Source organism: Tachysurus fulvidraco, chromosome 21 (genome assembly GCF_022655615.1).
Source record: "Tachysurus fulvidraco isolate hzauxx_2018 chromosome 21, HZAU_PFXX_2.0, whole genome shotgun sequence".
Lineage (NCBI taxonomy): Eukaryota > Metazoa > Chordata > Actinopteri > Siluriformes > Bagridae > Tachysurus > Tachysurus fulvidraco.
In genome coordinates, this window is record NC_062538.1 from 292,690 (window position 1) to 314,274 (window position 21,585).

The 21,585-nt window shown below is 41.6% G+C and overlaps 2 protein-coding genes across 4 annotated transcripts; one reads left to right on the forward strand and one right to left on the reverse strand.

Moving 5' to 3' along the window:
• Positions 1-150: 150 nt before the first annotated feature.
• Positions 151-5,041, reverse strand: zcchc10 (zinc finger, CCHC domain containing 10). Of its 2 annotated transcripts, none has more exons than XM_027154319.2 (4): positions 4,933-5,041; positions 1,893-2,054; positions 1,415-1,459; positions 151-1,043 (listed from the first exon to the last, which is right to left on the reverse strand). In XM_027154319.2, exons 1-4 carry the CDS (start codon positions 4,971-4,973, stop codon positions 791-793), a joined length of 501 nt encoding a protein of 166 aa, XP_027010120.1. In that variant the 5' UTR covers positions 4,974-5,041; the 3' UTR covers positions 151-790. The 2 variants fall into 2 exon arrangements, with proteins under 2 accessions (XP_027010120.1, XP_027010121.1); XM_027154320.2 differs by having other exon boundaries at positions 4,821-4,955.
• Positions 5,042-8,355: 3,314 nt separating this feature from the next.
• On the forward strand, positions 8,356-19,127 carry hspa4a (heat shock protein 4a). 2 transcript variants are annotated; one of them, XM_047805941.1, is made up of 20 exons: positions 8,592-8,662; positions 9,394-9,422; positions 10,802-10,859; positions 11,019-11,159; positions 11,244-11,366; positions 11,853-11,952; positions 12,376-12,509; positions 13,026-13,270; positions 13,449-13,525; positions 13,613-13,764; positions 14,719-14,825; positions 14,929-15,062; positions 15,381-15,562; positions 15,801-15,893; positions 16,377-16,526; positions 16,886-17,011; positions 17,108-17,215; positions 17,309-17,428; positions 17,672-17,833; positions 18,152-19,127. In XM_047805941.1, the coding sequence occupies exons 1-20, from the start codon at positions 8,654-8,656 to the stop codon at positions 18,338-18,340; spliced, it is 2,439 nt and encodes an 812-aa protein (XP_047661897.1). In that variant the 5' UTR covers positions 8,592-8,653; the 3' UTR covers positions 18,341-19,127. The 2 variants fall into 2 exon arrangements, with proteins under 2 accessions (XP_027010119.1, XP_047661897.1); XM_027154318.2 differs by lacking the exon at positions 9,394-9,422 and having other exon boundaries at positions 8,356-8,662.
• The last annotated feature ends 2,458 nt before the right edge of the window (positions 19,128-21,585 follow it).

The window sequence follows — 21,585 nt, forward strand, 5'->3', positions numbered from 1 at the left end:
CACCCCCCCCCCCTTAATGATAAGAGACTTTTGTTTCTGATAAATTAAGTAATAAAATGATCTCGTGCTTAATGTACAGGAGAACATTCAATTTATTCAAACCTTTAGAGCTTTCATTTGAATGATGCTGAAGGGCAACGTAGCCAAAGGTGCAAATACAAACTTTAATTTATTCTTAATTGATTTTAGAACCAAAGAAAGAAAAACAAATATTCCTAAACAATCAGGTTAAATTTAATCGATCCGTCTGTCTGTTCACGTGGAAAGAAAACACCCATACAGCATATTTTATATGGTCAGATCAGTTCAAACACACACACACACACACACACACACACACACACACACACACACACACACACACACACACACACACACACGCTCTATGTTCAGTAACTCACAGGCCAAATAACAATCAGATCTCCATTTCATTCATTCATTCTCACTAGTTTTTGGAAAACTGAAAAAGCCTAGGTTAACTACATCACCAGAAAATCTAACAGAAATCGAAATAAAAGAAAGAAGAAGACGGTAAAGGTAAAGAAAAATAAATTTCTTTTTTTCTGGCTGTAACAAATAATGCAACAGAAAGAACAGTCTGTTGTGAACAATCTGTGTTCTCCTCAGCAGGTGAAACGGTCCAATATTCGACTCCTTTTTGCTTATAGATGCCACTTTCTAAATTAAAGCAGTGAAGGAAAGGTGACAGAATTTTAACGGTATTCTTTTCCTCCAGAACAATCAGAGTAGCATAAAACAACGGAACACAAAAATACAGATGGCGAGTTCTTTATTTCTTCTTTTTCCTTTTCTTCGGAGGGCCCTGGTCAGAACTGCTTCCACTGGATGAGTCAGAATCTGAGCTGGAGGAAGAGGACGATGAGGAGGAGGAAGAGCTGGAAGAGTCCTCACTGTCACTGTTGCTGCTGTCTTCATCCTCAGAGGAGGACAACGAGCTGGACGAGTCGCTGCTGTCTGACGACGAGTCACTAGAGGAGCTGTCCGAATCACTGCTGCTGCTCGACTCACTTGAGGACTTGGACCTGGACAACAACAGCATGAAAATTGTCTGACAGACATTCACTCACAGACTGTATGAAAAATGTAAAAAAAGCAAACAATATTGCTGATTGCATCTTCTGCTCTATGTTTATGTTCTGTAAAGTTGCTTTGAGACAATGTCTATTGTAAAAAGCGCTATACAAATAAACTTGAATTGAATTGATTGAATATCAATAACTATCAGATAAGATAAACCTTTATTCGTCCCACCGTGGGGACCTTTCTAAGTTACAGCAGCAAAGAAAAAAATGGGCAAATATAAAGTAGAAACATACAGTAGTACAAATATATACAGTACAGTGTATAAATACAAAAAAACATATGATTATAATAATAGGAAAATAAAATTCACCTCTTTTTCTTCGTTTTCTTTTCACCCAGAGCCACTGGTCCATCTCTAATGAAGACATCAGAATCAGATTTATTGGCCAAGTGTGTTGACACACACGAGGAATTTGACATGAGGTTTTGTCAGATGTAAGGAGATATGACAATGATTTAAACAATTTGTGCTTCGGTTTCAACAAAATTCTGAACATTTAACTTTAATCCATTACACAATGTTTAAATATTAACTGTTTAAATGTCTCACAGTTCATCTTTTTATTTATAAATCTACTGAAACACTACTGAACAATCATTAGTCCATCACAGGGTGGTGTCTCTCCCTCACACACACACACACACACACACACACACACACACACACACACACACACACCTCTCTTTGTGATATTCAGTTGACTGATCAATTCATTTGTGCCCTTGCATCAGTTCCTCTCCAGTGCTAAGGAATGGTGCCATTACTTATGCACAGCTGTGTTACATACCCTGGATCATTGTCTGCTTTCTCAGAGTCATCTTTCAGCTTCTTTTTCAGCTCAGCGCTTCTGGAAGGTCTGTACAGATATTTTCTTTTCCCAGTGCACTCATAGGACCAGTGTCCGTGTTCCAGACACTTTTGACAGCGGACATGCTGCTTGTTGGCCTCCCTGCAATCAACAAAAGAGGATCAGCAATAAAACAAACGATTAAAACTCACGACGCTTACAAAACGACGACTGTGACGTCTCTTAAATGTCCAGAAACACTTCGAAGGCTCAAATCCAGATTCAGACCAAAACTGCTTCCTATTTTATTTATTAGCATCACGTGCACACTACACCACAGTGCACTAGGTTTGTAAAAGAGAGCTGCCTATTAGAAAGCTAACATTCCACACACACACACACACACACACACACACACACACACACACACACACACACACACACACACACAAACACACCATTTAGAGTGCTGCTCATTTCAAGAACATTATAAATTCTACATCGCTGTTGAACAACGGATATCCGCATTCCTGCATGATTCGAATATTAACATGAATAACACAGCAGTGCGAAAGCCCCCCTCACGTGTACACTACACAGCAGTGCGAAACCCCCTCACGTGTACACTACACAGCAGTGCGAAAGCCCCCTCACGTGTACACTACACAGCAGTGCGAAACCCCCTCACGTGTACACTACACAGCAGTGCGAAAGCCCCCTCATGTGTACACTACACAGCAGTGCGAAACCCCCTCACGTGTACACTACACAGCAGTGCGAAAGCCCCCCTCACGTGTACACTACACAGCAGTGCGAAACCCCCTCACGTGTACACTACACAGCAGTGCGAAAGCCCCCTCACGTGTACACTACACAGCAGTGCGAAAGCCCCCCTCACGTGTACACCACACAGCAGTGCGAAAGCCCCCCTCACGTGTACACTACACAGCAGTGCGAAAGCCCCCTCACGTGTACACTACACAGCAGTGCGAAAGCCCCCCTCACGTGTACACCACACAGCAGTGGGAAACCCCAACACCTGTAAACCACACAGCAGGGCGAAAGCCCCCTCACGTGTACACCACACAGCAGTGCGAAACCCCCTCACGTGTACACCACACAGCAGTGCGAAAGCCCCTCTCACGTGTACACCACACAGCAGTGCGAAAGCCCCTCTCACGTGTACACCACACAGCAGTGCGAAACCCCCTCACGTGTACACCACACAGCAGTGCGAAACCCCCTCACGTGTACACCACACAGCAGTGCGAAAGCCCCCCTCACGTGTACACCACACAGCAGTGCGAAAGCCCCCCTCACGTGTACACCACACAGCAGTGCGAAACCCCCTCACGTGTACACTACACAGCAGTGCGAAAGCCCCCCTCACGTGTACACTACACAGCAGTGCGAAACCCCCTCACGTGTACACTACACAGCAGTGCGAAAGCCCCCTCACGTGTACACTACACAGCAGTGCGAAAGCCCCCCTCACGTGTACACCACACAGCAGTGCGAAAGCCCCCCTCACGTGTACACTACACAGCAGTGCGAAAGCCCCCTCACGTGTACACTACACAGCAGTGCGAAAGCCCCCCTCACGTGTACACCACACAGCAGTGCGAAAGCCCCTCACGTGTACACCACACAGCAGTGCGAAACCCCCTCACGTGTACACCACACAGCAGTGCGAAAGCCCCTCACGTGTACACCACACAGCAGTGCGAAAGCCCCTCTCACGTGTACACCACACAGCAGTGCGAAAGCCCCTCTCACGTGTACACCACACAGCAGTGCGAAACCCCCTCACGTGTACACCACACAGCAGTGCGAAACCCCCTCACGTGTACACCACACAGCAGTGCGAAAGCCCCCCTCACGTGTACACCACACAGCAGTGCGAAAGCCCCCCTCACGTGTACACCACACAGCAGTGCGAAAGCCCCCCTCACGTGTACACCACACAGCAGTGCGAAAGCCCCCCCTCACGTGTACACTACACAGCAGTGCGAAAGCCCCCCCTCACGTGTACACTACACAGCAGTGCGAAAGCCCTCCCTCACGTGTACACTACACAGCAGTGCGAAAGCCCCCCTCACGTGTACACTACACAGCAGGGCGAACCCCCCTCACGTGTACACTACACAGCAGTGCGAAACCCCCTCACGTGTACACTACACAGCAGTGCGAAACCCCCTCACGTGTACACTACACAGCAGTGCGAAACCCCCTCACGTGTACACTACACAGCAGTGCGAAAGCCCCCCTCACGTGTACACTACACAGCAGTGCGAAAGCCCCCCTCACGTGTACACCACACAGCAGTGCGAAAGCCCCCCTCACGTGTACACCACACAGCAGTGCGAAAGCCCCCCCTCACGTGTACACTACACAGCAGTGCGATAGCCCCCCCTCACGTGTACACTACACAGCAGTGCGAAAGCCCCCCCTCACGTGTACACTACACAGCAGTGCGAAAGCCCCCTCACGTGTACACTACACAGCAGTGCGAAAGCCCCCTCACGTGTACACTACACAGCAGTGCAAAACCCCCTCACGTGTACACTACACAGCAGTGCGAAACCCCCTCACGTGTACACTACACAGCAGTGCGAAAGCCCCCCTCACGTGTACACTACACAGCAGTGCGAAAGCCCCCCTCACGTGTACACTACACAGCAGTGCGAAACCCCCTCACGTGTACACTACACAGCAGTGCGAAACCCCCTCACGTGTACACTACACTAGGTTTGTAAGAGAGCGGCCTATTAGAAAGCTAACAGTCAACACATACACACATACACATACACACATACACATACACACATACACACACACACACACACACACACACACACACACACACACACACACACACACACACACACACACACACACACACGAACACGAACACGAACGCGAACGCACCTCATTTAGAGCGCTTCTCATTTCTAGAACATTATAAATTCTACATAAAGTAACGCTGATGAACAACTTATATCTGCATTCCTGCATGATTCGAATATTAACATGAACTCACGCTTGTCTGCGAGCAATTAATCGATGCATAGGCGTCGCCATGTTGGTTGCGTCAGTACGTCAGCGTCAGCTCCTTTTTTGCCTTCTTAGGATACTGTGTGCGCCCCCTGCTGGACAGGAGACGAGGCGCGCCGGAATGAAAACGCACATTATTCACTGCATGAATTAACTCTGCATTAATCTTTATAAATGTTGTGAGTGCAGTGTACATGATGTACAGAGCAATTTCTACTGTAAGATATATTGTGAACATTGGGAGAAATAAAGGGTGACAACGGTGTGAATAATATCATACGTGTACACCACAGTGACCTTCCTTTACCATGCAAACATTACTGAGTTGGACCCTGGGCCCTCTGAGTCTGGGTTTGAGTCTGGGCCCTCTGAGTCTGGGCCCTCTGAGTCTGGGTTTGAGTCTGGGCCCTCTGAGTCTGGGCCCTCTGAGTATGGGTTTGAGTCTGGGCCCTCAGAGTCTGGGCCCTCAGAGTCTTCTACAAATCTACTGTATATACAGATTTATGTAATATAATTTTAAATGACAGGCAGACAGACAGACAGACAGACAGACAGATAGATAGATAGATAGATAGATAGATAGATAGATAGATAGATAGATAGATAGATAGATAGATAGATAGATAGATAGAGCACTTTATTAATAACCAAAATCACTCATAACAGCAGCGTGTAAGCAATCATATCAAATCATGTTCAGTAAATAACAAGAATAATTTACATGTACAGCATTTGTTAAACTTTTATCCAGTGCGATGTACAAAAGTGCTTTCATTAAATACATTAACTCTGGTTCACTAAATTACAGACTTAAGACTCCTAAGATTCTAAAACACTGTTCAAAGTTTTCTTTATTTATATATATATATACACACACATACAACAAACAGGAGAAAAAGTGCTAGTTCAAGTATTTCATGAAGAAGTAGGTCTTTAACTGTTGTCTGAAGATAACCAGTGACTCAGACCCCTAGGTGAAGTAGATTCCACCACCTTGGTGCAGAAAAAAGAGTCTTTATGTGTTCCTCACTCTGACTCTGACCCTGAGAGATGGTGGAACCAGTGGAGCAGTGCTGTAGATCTGAGGGTGTGAGGTGCAGTGTGAGGAGCGGTGTGACAGGTGCAGTGTGTGAGGTGTGGTGTGTCAGGTACAGTGTGTGAGGTGCAGTGTGAGGAGCAGTGTGTGAGGTGGGGTGTGGAGCAGTGTGAGGAGCAGTTTGTGAGGTGCAGTGTGAGGAGCAGTGTGAGGTGCAGTTTGTCAGGTGCAGTGTTTGAGGTGTGGTGTGAGAGGTGCAGTGTGAGGAGCAGTGTGTGAGGTACAGTGTGAGGAGCAGTGTGAGAGGTGCAGTGTGAGGAGCAGTGTGAGAGGTGCAGTGTGAGGAGCAGTTTGTGAGGTACAGTGTGAGGAGCAGTGTGTGAGGTGCGGTGTGAGGTGCAGTGTGTGAGGAACAGTGTGTGAGGTGCAGTGTGTGAGGTGTGGAGTGAGGTGTGGTGTGAGGTGCAGTGTGTGAGGTGCAGTGTGTGAGGTGTGGAGTGAGGTGCAGTGTGAAGTGCAGTGTGTGAGGTGTGGAGTGAGGTGCGGTGTGAGAGGTGCGTGTGTGAGGTGCAGTGTGTGAGGTGTGGACTGAGATGCAGTGTGTGAGGAGCAGTGTGTGAGGATCAGTGTGAGAGGTGCAGTGTGTGAGGTGTGGAGTGAGGTGCAGTGTGTGAGGAGCAGTGTGAGAGGTGCAGTGTGTGAGGAGCCGTGTGAGGAGCAGTGTGTGAGGTGCAGTGTGAGGAGCAGTGTGTGAGGTGTGGACTGTGGAGCAGTGTGTGAGGATCAGTGTGAGAGGTGCAGTGTGTGAGGAGCAGTGTGTGAGGTGTGGAGTGAGGTGCGGTGTGTGAGGAGCATTGTGAGAGGTGCAGTGTGTGAGGTGTGGACTGAGGTGCAGTGTGTGAGGTGCAGTGTGAGGAGCAGTGTGTGAGGTGTGGACTGAGGTGCAGTGTGTGAGGTGCAGTGTGTGAGGAGCAGTGTGTGATAAGCAGTGTGAGGAGCAGTGTGTGAGGAGCCATGTGTGAGGAGCAGTGTGTGAGGTGCAGTGTGAGGAGCAGTGTGTGAGGTGTGGACTGAGGAGCAGTGTGAGAGGTGCAGTGTGTGAGGAGCAGTGTGTGAGGTGTGGAGTGAGGTGCGGTGTGTGAGGAGCATTGTGAGAGGTGCAGTGTGTGAGGAGCAGTGTGTGAGGAGCAGTGTGTGAGGTGTGGACTGAGGTGCAGTGTGTGAGGAGCAGTGTGTGAGGAGCAGTGTGAGGAGCAGTGTGTGAGGTGTGGAGTGAGGTGCGGTGTGTGAGGAGCATTGTGAGAGGTGCAGTGTGTGAGGAGCAGTGTGTGAGGAGCAGTGTGTGAGGTGTGGACTGAGGAGCAGTGTGTGAGGAGCAGTGTGAGAGGAGCAGTGTGTGAGGTGTGGACTGAGGTGCAGTGTGTGAGGAGCAGTGTGTGAGGAGCAGTGTGAGGAGCAGTGTGTGAGGTGTGGACTGAGGTGCAGTGTGTGAGGAGCAGTGTGAGGTGCAGTGTGAGGAGCAGTGTGTGTGGAGCAGTGTGTGAGGAGCACTGTGTGAGGTGCAGTGTGAGGTGCAGTGTGAGGAGCAGTGTGTGAGGAGCAGTGTGTGAGGTGTGGACTGAGGTGCAGTGTGAGAGGAGCAGTGTGAGGAGCAGTGTGTGAGGTGTGGACTGAGGAGCAGTGTGTGAGGAGCAGTGTGTGAGGTGTGGACTGAGGTGCAGTGTGAGAGGAGCAGTGTGTGAGGAGCAGTGTGTGAGGTGTGGACTGAGGAGCAGTGTGTGAGGAGCAGTGTGTGAGGAGCAGTGTGTGAGGTGTGGACTGAGGAGCAGTGTGTGAGGAGCAGTGTGTGAGGAGCAGTGTGTGAGGGCTTTGAAGCAGCTGCTCCAAATAATGTTCAAATATAAAATATAATGTAAATATAAACACATTACTTGTTTTAAAAGACTCCTAGCAGGTAAAAAAGGTGTCGGTGTATAATCAAAATATATGAAATTATAATTTAAATTCTTTTGTCAGCTTTAAATTGTATAACAAATAAAATCCACCTAAATTGATTAAAGCGTGTATATAACAGTGGAACATAGCTAAAGTATAAACATTATTATCAAATTAAATCTTTAAAAAATAATCTTTAATTGTGATGAATATAGAAATGAATCCGTTGCTCAGGGTTTTTTTTAATTAGCCGACACTTATTAAGGGTCCCTGCACTTTAACGCGACACCTGAGTTTTAAAGGAAATATATCGTAAATAAAAATAAACACAATTCAATGGAAAACACTAGAAGTTTCTCGAAGAGTACAGCATGCACGCGCACAGCGCTCTGATTGGTCGCGCCCTGAGGAACGCTCTAGAGAGCGCTAGAACCGTCCAAGTCTCGCGATAAATATCGACAGTGACGTCAGAACGGCTGCGGATTTGTGAGCGTGCGGCTACCGGTACGCTGCGTCTCCGGTTACACACAGTCAATGGAGTGCTGTGGATTATTAACGTCACCAACATCTCCAGCGTTCTGCAGATCGTAGCAAGAGCTATTCGTGTTGTTACAGAAGACACCGTAAGGCTGAGTAACATGTCAGTGGTCGGGTTTGACGTGGGCTTTCAGAGCTGTTATGTTGCTGTGGCCAGAGCCGGTGGGATTGAGACCGTCGCTAACGAGTACAGCGACAGATGCACACCGTGAGTACAGTTTACTGCCGTTATACCGCGTTATAGACACTTTATTAGCGCCCACACGTGGAGCGTTGTCACGTCATTTTAATCTGTGTGCAAATTAATGAGATCAAATAAAACTATAACGCGGCCCAGAAAGCGGAGGCATTTTACATTCTACGTTTTTTTCCGTTCACGATATTTGTTTTATTAATCAGAAAAGTGAAACCTACAGGAGTTTTTCTCACACTCGAGTCATATTTATATCTTCTGAAAACACTTCCCGTTAATCTTTGTACAGTTAGCACGATGCTAACTGTTAAGCGTGCGCGTGCTCTCGGTTACTGAGGCGAAGCTAAGCTAACGCGAGCTGCCTGACGTCACTGTGAGGAAAATTCTAGCATTAAAGAAAACGTAGCCAGAACCGACACTTTACTCAATAGCTGTTAGTCATGTTAACTTTATTCTGTTGTTCCTTTCTGTTAGATTGTGTTTTAATGTGCTTATTTATCTCATGATCTATTGATTTATTTATTGTCGTTGAGCTTTAACTGAAGTGTCGACACACAATTAATCACAACTTTGAGCAAGTTTTATTCCTAACTTCTAGTCATTAGTGTGAGTAAAAACAGGGAAATAAACTTACAGGTAGCGTAAAGTCTGTTTTGAGAGTTCATCAGAGTGTGAATGTCTCCAGCTCCATGTTCCACTTTTACTGAAACATTTATTTACTTATTTATTTATGTCCCAAACTGCAGATCATCAGGGATTTTCAAGAGCGTCAAAGGTCAAATATATTTTTTCATTACGTGTGCAAATAACCGTGACGTGTAGAAAGCGACGACGACGCATTAAACCATTGATTTAGTAAAAATGATCTCGAGTCGCTGAGAAAACCAATTTGTAAACTTGAGTTTAGATGAATCTCATCATGTATAGACACTGTACTGTATGGAGCACTGTAGAGTCTGACGGGGCTTCGTGAATAGGGACTGGAATTATTCAAATATCAAATAATTATTCATGACCTAATCTTGTAAATAAATAAATAAAGTATTGTTTTGTTGATTAGAGAGGTCAGAATGCCAGAGCAGACAGGAAGGGTTCAGTAGGTTAAAGACTCTGTACAACTCCAGTGAACAGAAATCACATCACAATAAACACAACACGAAACATTTCTTCACTAAAGCTGGTTCTCAAATCACTAAAAGTTAATCACGTTCTTTATGCTGTTTGTTTTCATGAATATTTTTTATTCAGGTGTTGAATATTAATCTTATTTTATACCAGAAGCGAAGCTGTACATTGACAGACCTTAAATGTATTTTACTTGTTTTTTTATTTTTATTTTTTTAACTCCGGGCAGCTGGTTTATTAACTATTTCTATCTGTTCAAATAACTTGTACTGATTCAGATTATTATAAAGATGCACTGCACCTACCCACCCGTAATCTAGTGATGTGTGCACACAGTGATGTTAAGAATTCTAATGTGATTATGCTTTTAATGTACAATGTTTGTGTGATATGTAAGGAAGGTTTTCTGCTTGGATAATATTTTTTTATTGTCTGTCAATCACATACATGTGAGAAATTATTTCAATATTTAAATACTCTCGTAGAAAAACCCGATAAAGTTTTAACAGGAACCACAAACAGGTTTCTAAACCTGCTTTACACATGGTGGTGCTAAAACTGAAACTAGTGTGTATATGTATATATATATATATATATATATATATATATATATATATATATAATGTGTGTGTGTGTGTGTGGGAATATACTAATCCACATGGCGGATGGGTTTTGCAGCAAGCTTGGAACGTGATTGCTGTAGTTGCTAGTCCACAGAATGTTGATTTTCCTATGAAAATAGCCATTGAGTCTGACAGCATTAAAAAAAAACAATAAGTAAATAAGATGTATTCAGATTTCCAGAATTCTGTGTAAATGAAGTATGATGTGAATTATTTCTAAAATCAGTCCTTTTGGTTTTATATTAATTTTTCTCACCAGAGGACGTTTAATTAACAGTAACTGTAAAATCGCTAATACGTGTGGGGGGGGGGGAATGGAGCACACATCATGTAGATGCTGATGTAAGCTCACCTGCATTCATTAACCAGGAATTGTGCTTAACACATTCAATTTCAATGTTCTCAGTGCCGTCGTATCTTTCGGACCTCGGAATCGGGCGATAGGTGCAGCCGCGAAGAGTCAGGTAAGGCGATGTTTTACTTCATTTAATTACGTTTTTAAACTGTTAGGAGGATTTGATGAACAGATTCCTCATTTAATATAGACTGCCATGTATTTTATTATCATTTAAACTTGATCACTTAAACAAAACTCACTTAATGTTACAATCTTCTGTATCAAGGTGGTCACAAACTGCAAGAATACTGTCCAAGGCTTTAAACGATTCCATGGCAGGGCATATTCTGACCCATATGTCCAATCAGCAAAGTCCAGCCTTGTCTATGACCTTGCTCCGATGCCCACAGGGACCACTGGCATCAAGGTAAATGAATATCTTGTAGGAATAAGCTCTAATTGCTTTAATATTCCTGAAAGGTTTGCTGATCCGTTCTTTCCTTGTGTTTAGGTTATGTACATGGAGGAAGAGAAGGTGTTCAGTATTGAGCAGGTCACCGCTATGCTTTTGACCAAACTAAAGGAGACGGCCGAGGCTGCGCTCAAAAAGCCAGTGGCAGACTGCGTCATTTCTGTAAACAAGCAATCTTCTATATATCAACTGTCACTGTGACATTTTATTCAGTGTTACTGTCTTTTAGGCTTTTGTGAGAGGGGAAAAAAAAAAAGAAATCACAAAGAAATTATTAAATCATTATATTATATTAACTGACAGTTCCATGGAAGCACTGCCTCTTCCAACATATCCCATAGACTTGACTAGACTTGTGGTGTGCTTTAAATTGACAGCGTGCATGTTGCACATACATTACACACATCGTATAGTTATCTCCTGCACAGGCATGCTGTCAGACATGTTCACGTGTTTGTGCCATGTAAACTTAATTTATTAAGATAAGAAAAGTTTATTTAAAAAGAATTATGGTTGTATTTTAAACAGCCAACATCATGCTAAGTTTTAGTGATTGACCGCTGTTAATATTATTACATGTCTCCTACCCAATTTTACACAAGCCTATTTATTGCCTGTTTATTAAGTTTCTATCCCCCCACCCCCCAGGTTCCCAGCTTCTTCACTGATACAGAGAGGAGATCAGTTATGGATGCTGCACAGATTGTTGGCCTTAACTGCCTGCGACTCATGAACGACACCACTGCAGGTAAATGACTTCGAAATATATTGTGACCAAATATATTCTGGAGCTTAACAACCCTTTATTAAATTTGCATGACAATAAGAGTCCAGTGATGCATCAGTGTGGTGGGTTTAATTTCTTTAATCATGTTATGTATTGTGAGACATGGCTGCTGAGAGTGCTCTTGTATTAGTCAGGTTTGGCTGGTGGCTTCTATTTCTGCTCCTGACTTCACTTAAGTGACTGCCTTCATTAAGAGATCTACAAATAGAAAATGATTTAACTGCAAAAAAAAAAAAAGGAGTACAGACATTGAATTATGTGCAGAATTTTTGCCATTAAAACGAATGAAACAGCTGTCTCAGTCAGCTAAAGCCCATCACACTACATAAAATGAGAGTGGTCTAAAGCTGATGTATTTATGGTGTTTAATTATGTTTATTTTAGTTGCCCTGGCTTATGGCATTTACAAGCAGGACCTGCCTGCCCCTGAGGAGAAACCCAGGAACATCGTGTTTGTGGATGTTGGCCATGCTACATATCAGGTTTCTGCCTGTGCATTTAACAAGGGGAAGTTAAAGGTATGGAGACAGACATTTACATGCCATTATCCATTTTAGTGCTTATCTTTTGTGGTGTTGTTAATATTACAGACTTTGCTTTGAAGTGTCAGTATTGGTTATTGTGAGTTGCATTCAATCAAGCCACAAGAAGTATGTGAGATTTTCTGACATGTTGCACTCGTGTAGTTTAGCAATAAATATTGGACAAATCCCTCAGCCTGCCAATCTACCTCGGTTCTTTCCTCAGTAGTGTTGTGTGACTCTGACTGAGAACCAGATAATTTAATAAAACTAATCTGAAAATATGCTGAAACATTAATTGAATACAGTATGAATGAAAAGTGACTGTACATAAATGAAAAACAGATTGCCAAGGATTGAGGTAACCTCCATAACGTTAAGTTTGGGTAAAGTATTCCTGAACTGTCATCTTTGAGTTTTGTTTTTAAAGGTTTAGATTGTGGTCATTGTATATTTTATGTTCTTGTGTACATTGTAATGCTTTAAAAAATATTTGCCTTAATTTCCCTTCAGGTCCTGGCCTCTGCATTTGACTCTGAGCTGGGTGGTAAAGATTTTGATGAGATACTTGTTCAGTATTTCTGCAATGATTTTGCCCAGAAGTACAAACTAGATGTGCGCTCAAAGCCTCGTGCTCTGGTACGCCTCTACCAGGAGTGTGAGAAGCTGAAAAAGCTCATGAGCGCCAACTCCTCCGACCTGCCGCTAAACATTGAATGCTTCATGAATGACATCGACGTTAGTAGCAAACTTAACAGGTCAGTCTCCCAGCAACCCTTAATTTGGCATGCTATGTGGGCTAAATCAGGCTCTGACCTGATCCACAGGAGAGGAGGGTTATATTTGTATTTACTCTTACATGTGCAGCATGTTGTAACCGGTTGCTTTGGTGTGAAAGCTGTATTTAAAAATAACATGATGAAGCTTTTCTTCCAGGGGCAACTTTGAAGAGATGTGTGCGCCACTGCTGGCTAAAGTGGAGGGACCCCTGCGTAGTGTTCTCGAACAAGCCAGTCAGTAAAACCTCGCTTCCTCTGTTATCCTAGTTTATTTGAAATCCTAAGTCTGACACCTGTATTTTGTCCTTCATTCAATTCTAGAGCTAAAGAAAGAGGACATTTATGCGGTGGAGATTGTTGGTGGTGCCTCTCGGATCCCTGCCATCAAAGAGCGAGTCAGCAAATTCTTTGGGAAGGAGCTGAGCACAACGCTAAATGCGGACGAGGCAGTGGCTAGAGGCTGCGCACTGCAGGTCTGACTCAAATCATCAGTCCCCTCTTGAATACTGGATCATAATTCATTACTCACCATTCTGAGTGACACGATAACTCCTCCTTCCTACCTGCTTGTATTGTTTCATATTTAATAATATGCTCCATAGAAAGCTTGTGGGTTATACTTTCATGATAAACAAAAAAGGAGTTTATCCAAATGATTATTTGGATTGATTCATCAGTTTGAATGCTAATGACCAATGACTAACAACTCCAACTATCATAAATCAAAGTGGGTGAACGCGTGATTAAAAGTATATATCAGGCTGATAAATGGCCAGGTTGATAAATTTGAAGGAATACATATGACTCAAAGCTCACACGTACAAAGATAACAAAGCCTTTGTGCAGTTGTAACGGGAACCTTTTCTTTTTTTGTCTAAGTGCAATAAGTAAGACAGCTGGTTAAATTAATGAAATATTTAATCTCAAAAGTCCAGGCTCCTATTAAATAAGCAGACATTTTACTCTGTTCCATTCACAAACTCATTTTGCAATGTATTCCTGCTAAGCCACATGCGTATGTACATGTAATTTATATAAAATGTAAGACCACAAAGAAAGAGTAACTGTTTCTTCTCTGGCACCACATCATTACAGACAGTTTGAGGCATTATTTTCAGTATTTCACCTCTGAAACAGTAGTTTCTTTATTGATTTGGTTTCAAAATTCTAAAGTTTCAAAATCAGCTGTTAAACTACACTTTCATAATGAGCTGCTAAAAGCAAAACCAGTATTGAATCCAATGTTTTATAGAAAACAAAATTGTAAGTGTTTCTTGAAATAGATGACTGTAATTATGAAAATGACCTATCCTATAGTTTGTGTCCTCCCCTTGTGGTGATTCCTGTGTGGCTAGTTCCCAACCTACAGTGTTTCCTTAGTGATGATGTAAGCACATTCTAATGTTTTTTTTCTTTTTCCTGGTCAGTGTGCAATTCTATCACCTGCCTTCAAAGTGCGAGAGTTTTCCATCACAGACTTGGTTCCATATTCCATCTCTCTGAAATGGAATTCAGCAGCTGAGGAAGGCTTAAGGTTGTTGAACTTGTTTATACTTTTACAACTTTTCATTTTATTAATAGTCCTAGTTTTTGGACTTGGACTTATTTCTCTTTTCTTTTTTGATCTTTCCCTGCAGTGATTGTGAGGTGTTCCCTAAAAATCATCCTGCACCTTTCTCTAAAGTGTTAACCTTTTACCGCAAGGAGCCTTTCACCCTGGAGGCCTACTACAACAATCTGAAGGACCTGCCATATCCCAATCCTTCCATCGGTACGATCATCCTCAAATTTGTCCTTGTTTTTTTTTTTTTGCTTCCTGAACACCAAATTCTACACACAAACACAAAAAACCCACAAACATTAACAGTTGGGTTACAGTTATAAAAGTACTTTATTATTTAGCTTTGTACATTGTACAGCTACACATAGTGTTTCTAACAAGGAAGAAATACTGAAATATTACTCACATGAGGCCAATATCACAGTGTAATGTAAAGTGTTCCCATTATTGAAAGTTTGTTTTCACTGTTGTAAAAAAATCACTTCTCTTCTCAGTTGTCACAATATTAAAACCATTCCCTCTCTTCAGGTCAGTTCACTATTCAGAAGGTTTTGCCTCAGGCATCAGGTGAGTGTTCGAAGGTGAAGGTGAAGGTCCGTGTGAACGTGCATGGTGTATTCAGCGTGTCTAGTGCCTCCCTGGTGGAAGTCCTGAAGACTACAGAGGGAGATGAGCCCATGGAGACAGATATCACTACCAGAGAGGAAGAGGTAAAGATTTACAGTACACTTTATGAAAGCCTGGATGACTCAGCACAGAAATATGTGCTCTGCTTAATAAGAACTGTGGCAGGTCTAAACCCAGCTGATTAAAGAAAGCATGACTGAAAGGCCTGTGGGCAGCTGCACTAATGTGGCACTTGTTCTGATAGAATATTGTGCATAATTTCTCTAAATGTTGCATAGCTTCATTGTTTGTAACATATATTTATTTTTGTGCTTTGTAAAGAACAAGATGCAAGTGGACCAAGAGGAGCAGAAAAGCCACACCGATGGGACAAAAGTGAACATGGATAAGAAATCTGACACTGAGGACATGGAGGTAACTAAAAGTATCTAATATACGTTAATAGTCTCTCACATGGTCACAGACCTCCCTCTGCTCACTGTGACGTTCCCCAGCATACTGTGCACTAAATGGACTTTCACAGGTTCTGTTAGTTAGTACTTATTGGTTTTGTCTCTGCCACTGTGCTCTCATTGGTTGTTCCATGATGTATGCATCTGATTCCTGTGTAACTCTTAATTTATTTATTGTGCTTAAAACAGACGGTTTTCAGAGTTCTGTTCTGAGCCCTGTTTTGTTTTGTTGTATAAGGTGGTTGATGACATTTTACTCTGAGAAAAAGGAACATTGTCCAGCTGCTTTCCTTCTGTATGGTCACTAGCAGAAAGAAATTTTGTAGTTTTAAGTAACTTCAGTAATTATTCTTAGTTTTCAGGCATCTTTGAAAATACAAACTACATTCCAGAAAAAATTCATGCAGTTTAACAAGATTTTTTTTTTTTTTTTTTTTTTTTTTAGACTGAGGAAAACAAACAGGAAAAGAAGAATGACCAGCCTCCACAAGCCAAGAAACCCAAAGTAAAGACAAAGACTGTAGACTTACCGATTGAAAACAGCCTGCATGGGCAGATTGATAACGAGCTGCTCAATCTGTTTGTGGAGAACGAGGTAATGTAGATTAATCCTGCCTGGGTCACCAATCATTTCACTTATGTGTGAACAGCATTAAAATTAGTTTCTTTAGTTATCTCTGTAAAGTGTCTGTGGATTATTATAAAACTAGTTTTATATGAAATCAAAGTCAGTAACTCTTACAGTACTGTGAAGTGTATTGTGTTTTATTTTCCCAAGAAGCTGTTATTATATGATTATATGTTTATATGTATTCTGATCAGTTTTAAAAGCTTCTGTCTGGCATTATTGTTGAAAAATTTGTTAGTGTAAAATGACCATTAATCAGATCCGTCAGATAAGAAAATAAATCCTCTCTTTTTTCATTTGTTCTCGCTGGTTCTTGCTTGCATTAGGGGAAGATGATCATGCAGGACAAACTGGAGAAAGAGAGGAACGATGCTAAGAACGGGGTTGAGGAGTATGTCTATGAGATGAGGGACAAACTGCATGGTGTATTGGAGAAGTTTGTCAGTGAGGCAGTAAGTCTGTAAACCACATTATTGATCATTTCTTCATACTGCTGTGATATAGGATCTTAACTGTTGTAATAAACCTGTGTTGATATAATCTTTCAGGATCGAGATGCTTTTAGTCTAAAGCTTGAAGACACAGAGAACTGGCTGTATGAAGAAGGAGAAGACCAACAGAAGCAGGTGTACATTGATAAACTGGCAGAGCTGAAGGTAAATACAGGTACCTTTTTACTGGATTTTTTTTACTGGTTCTTTACATACCAAGAAAAAGATAAACCTGGGATTTTATTTCTCCACATGTAGAAACTCGGACAGCCCATCCAGGAACGAGCGATAGAGGCAGAAGAGCGACCAAAAGCCTTCGAGGAGCTAGGACATCAAATCCAAAAGTATAGGAAGATTTTAGAGGCTTACAAAGCAAAGGTATGTACAGGTTTCGGTTTGTGGTGCAAAACACTTTCTACAATAGCCATGTTTGTAATTATAAACTGATCATTTCTCAACAAAACCATTACTGTAATAAGGAGTAAAAACAGCTATTGTCTTTCAAAATATAAGTTTTAATAATGTTTATAAATAGTCCACAGTTCTATCAATCATAAAATGATACCTTTCCCTTTTGGGGAAGGTTTTACTCAGTCTGTTTTTGTCTGTTTTTGTCGTCAGGACGAGCAATATGAGCACCTGGACGAATTGGAGGTGATGAAGGTGGAGAAGCAGGCGAACGAGGCGATGAACTGGATGAACAGCAAAATGAATGAACAGAGCAAGCAGAATCTGACTGTAGCACCTGTTATTAAAGCCTGCGAGATTATATCCAAAACCAAGGTACTGATAACGTTTTTATTTTTAAAGTAGTTTTTGTTAATGTTCTCCTAGGAGAAAAGATTGAAGTTTGAGAGAAGATATCGGTTTCCTTTATACAGTCTGCAGGATTCTCCATCAATAAGAGTCAAACGAAAGAATTTTGTTTTCATTATTCTGCATGTGGCTTATCTCCAACATTATTGGCAGTTGTAAATCAAACACTTGTCATTTGGACTTCCTTTTACAAAAGAAAATGCATTAAGGGCAGAATGTCTCATGACAACATTTTTTGTCTTAAGATTTGTGGTATATTTTCTAAACATTGAATGTTCTCTTTAGGAACTCTCCTCCACCTGCAACCCCATCATCTTAAAACCCAAACCCAAAGTCGAACCGCCAAAGGAGGAAAAGACGCCTGAACAGAACGGCCCTGTTAATGGCCCCGAAGGCACAGAGGCCCAGCCTAGCAACCCAAACGAAGACCAACCGGCTCCAGAGGCCAAATTGCCCGAAATGGACATTGACTAACTCTTTATCCACCGCCAATGGTCTCTCTGCTTGCCTACAAATCATGACTGAAACAAGCTAGCTACTGTTAGGTTTGTTCTCAGAAGGCATTGCAAATCCTTCCTGCACTTGTGTATGGTTTCCATTTATTTTTCAGCTGTATAATATAAGGTTGCATATTGTTGGTCTTGTTCACGTTAAGAAAAGTTGAGCTTGGAGTGAGGGATTCCAGTTACCTTAAGAAATTAGACAGGTGAGGATGTCGTATGTTTGAGAAACTGCACACATTTTAACTTGTTGGGTATTTTTTTTAGGTTTATTTGAAAAATGTCTTTGCTTTTTAGTTTTTCATCGTTGAAATTTGTCATGTCACTTTGTTCACCTTTCGGAATCAAAATGAAGTTTGGAAGCACTGAAAAGAAATAAAATGGAAAAATAAAAACCTGATGTTGAAAAGCTGCTTTATATCAGAGCCGATATATTTGTTATGCTGTATTCATTGCTTCTCTGATGCGTCGCTTTATGGCTGAGGTTTGTGTGTCTTTGCTTTCTTGGGATCTTCAAAGGTTTTTTTATAGAGGGTTTTTCCTTGATGTTAGTATGTATAGTCAAGACCAGTAATAAACATAAGTTGTAATTCATTTGGTGAAATTCTTCTGAAAACTCTGTACGAAATATCGATCCCTTCATCCATTCATGTTCTGTCAGAGGAAGTACAGAAAGTTATATTGTAGATGTTTTGTTTTGCAGAATATATGCTTTCCATTCTTTTCTGAGGTCAAATAAAGGACTTGTTTTTTCTCTTTTACATCGGATTTAGTCATTCTGATGTAATGGTGTGAAAGAGTGCAGTAGAGGTGGTGGACAATAAGTATAAAATCTACTAAGCCTGTAATAAAAACAGTGAAGAGATGGTGCAGTGAGGCAAAGCAGGAACTACAACACTGTATTGACTGCACTGATTGGAGTATCTTTGAGGCTGGAACTGAGCCTGGATGTGACACTGTGACATCTTACATCAGTTTTTGTGAAGACGTGTGTGTGTGCCAACCAAAACCTTCTGCAAATTCAGTAAGAACAAGTGTGGAAAGGCCTGCAAGTATGTCAGTGGATCTCCAGCTTCCGGACAGACAGGAAACAACAGGAGAGACTTGGAGGTGTTGCCTCCAGTATTCGGACAATCAGCACTGGCGCTCCTCAGGGATGTGTCCTCTCCCCACTGCTTTTCTCTCTCTACACTAATGACTGCACTTCGAGTGACCAAACTGTTAAATTCCTGAAATCAGCAGATGATACCATGCTCGTCGGTCTCATCCAAGATGGCAGTGAGTCTGCGTACTGGCAGGAGGTGAAGTGGCTGGTGCTACGGTGCAGTCAGAACAGTCTGGAGATAAACACCCCAACACTGTAGAGATGATGGTAGACTTTAGGAAAGACCCCTCAACACTACTCCCCCTCACAATATCCAACAGCACGGTGTCATCTGTGGAGACCTTTAAGATTCTGTGCACTACGATTTCATAAGACCTGAAATGGAGTCCAACATAAACTCCATCATCAAAAAGGCCCAGCAGAGGATGTACTTTCTACATCACTTAAGGAAGTTTGGTCTGCCACAGGAGCTGATGATGCTGTTCTACACTGCAGTCATAGAATCTGTCCTGTTCACATCCATCACCATCTGGTTTGGTGCAGCAACAAAACAGGACAGGAACAGACTGAAATGCACAGTAAAAACAGAAGAAATAATAATAGCTATTCCCCTCCCCAGGACTTGTACCACACAAGAACCAGAAACCAGGCAGTAAATAAAAAACCCTGACCCTTCGCACCCTGGACACAACCTCTCCCTTCTCTCAGGTGCTACAGAACTTTGTTTACTAAAACTCACAGACACAGGAACAGTTTCTTTCCGCAGACAATCACCCTGTTTAACACCTCACCATAATTATATTCACTGCTTCATATCTATAAGTACTGCATTATCAGGACTGTCAGTCATTACATTGTCTGTATATATTACACACACTACTGCTGCTGTATATTGTACAAAAGCATAATATTGCACAATATTGTTATTTACACTCTCACACTTTATGTACATAACTGATCAGTCATATTCTATATTCATATTTAATACTTATTCTGTCGTATCTCATCGTCTGCATTGTCTTGTATAGTTTGTATAGTATAGTGTTATTTATGTCTGTACTTTTGAGAGTCACAAACAGCTGGAACCAAATTCCTTGTGTGTGTCAACATCATCACACTTGGCCAAAAAAACCTGATTCTGATTCTGATAAGTTCAATGCTGGTGAGAATATAAATGAAATGACATTCATATTTTTATAGAGCTAGTAAACTAGGAGTTGATTAAAAATGTTAATTCACAATCTTCAGGGTGTCTGAAAGGTCGGCTTTTATGTTGCTAAAATCTGATGGAACATAATCTGAGAAAACGTTTGAGAACCTTAAAGGCAAACGTGTAGAGCATCTGCTGTAAATAACACAAAATTAAGTGTGTGTAGCTGTATTCTAATTGGTTTGGTAAATGTTCCGCAGCATAAAAGTGGCTTTTAAAAAAGTAAAATCTATTTTATATATTCATATTCACAGTGCATCCCATATCAGAAACTTTGCATGTTACATAAAACAACTGTTAATTAAAATCTGTTTTTTAATGTCTTCAGGAAAAGGAATTACAAAACCCACTCATATGTGTTTGATGAACATCTTTATCCAGTTTTATTTCCCTCTCTTTTATGCTATATAATATTATTAGAACCATTAACCATGTCTTTATGGATCTAACTTTGTCTGGGACAAAGGGACATTGTCATACTGGAACAGGTTTGGGTCTTTTATTTCCAGTAAAGGGAAATTTTAATACTTCTGCATATTGAGATGTTCTTTTAAACTGGTGGTAATCGGAGTTTAGTTAAGAATCACACATATGGATGTGACGCTCTTTCCCCTACACTGTATATGTTGCTCCTTCTGATTCTGAAATATTTATTGTTATTAAGCCAAATTTGAAATATACATGTATTTTTTAGAATTAAAACCATTCCATAGTTACAAATTGGAGAGATGTATTGCTAATTTTTAATTTATTGTGATTAAATTAGAAAATAATTAGAGACTGAAAACTTGAGAATACAAATTTGTAAATAATAAAGCATACCAAAAGTGAGGAAAAACAATTCTTATAAACTCTTATAATCTCTTATAAACTCATATAATCAACTCAAATATCTATATTCTCA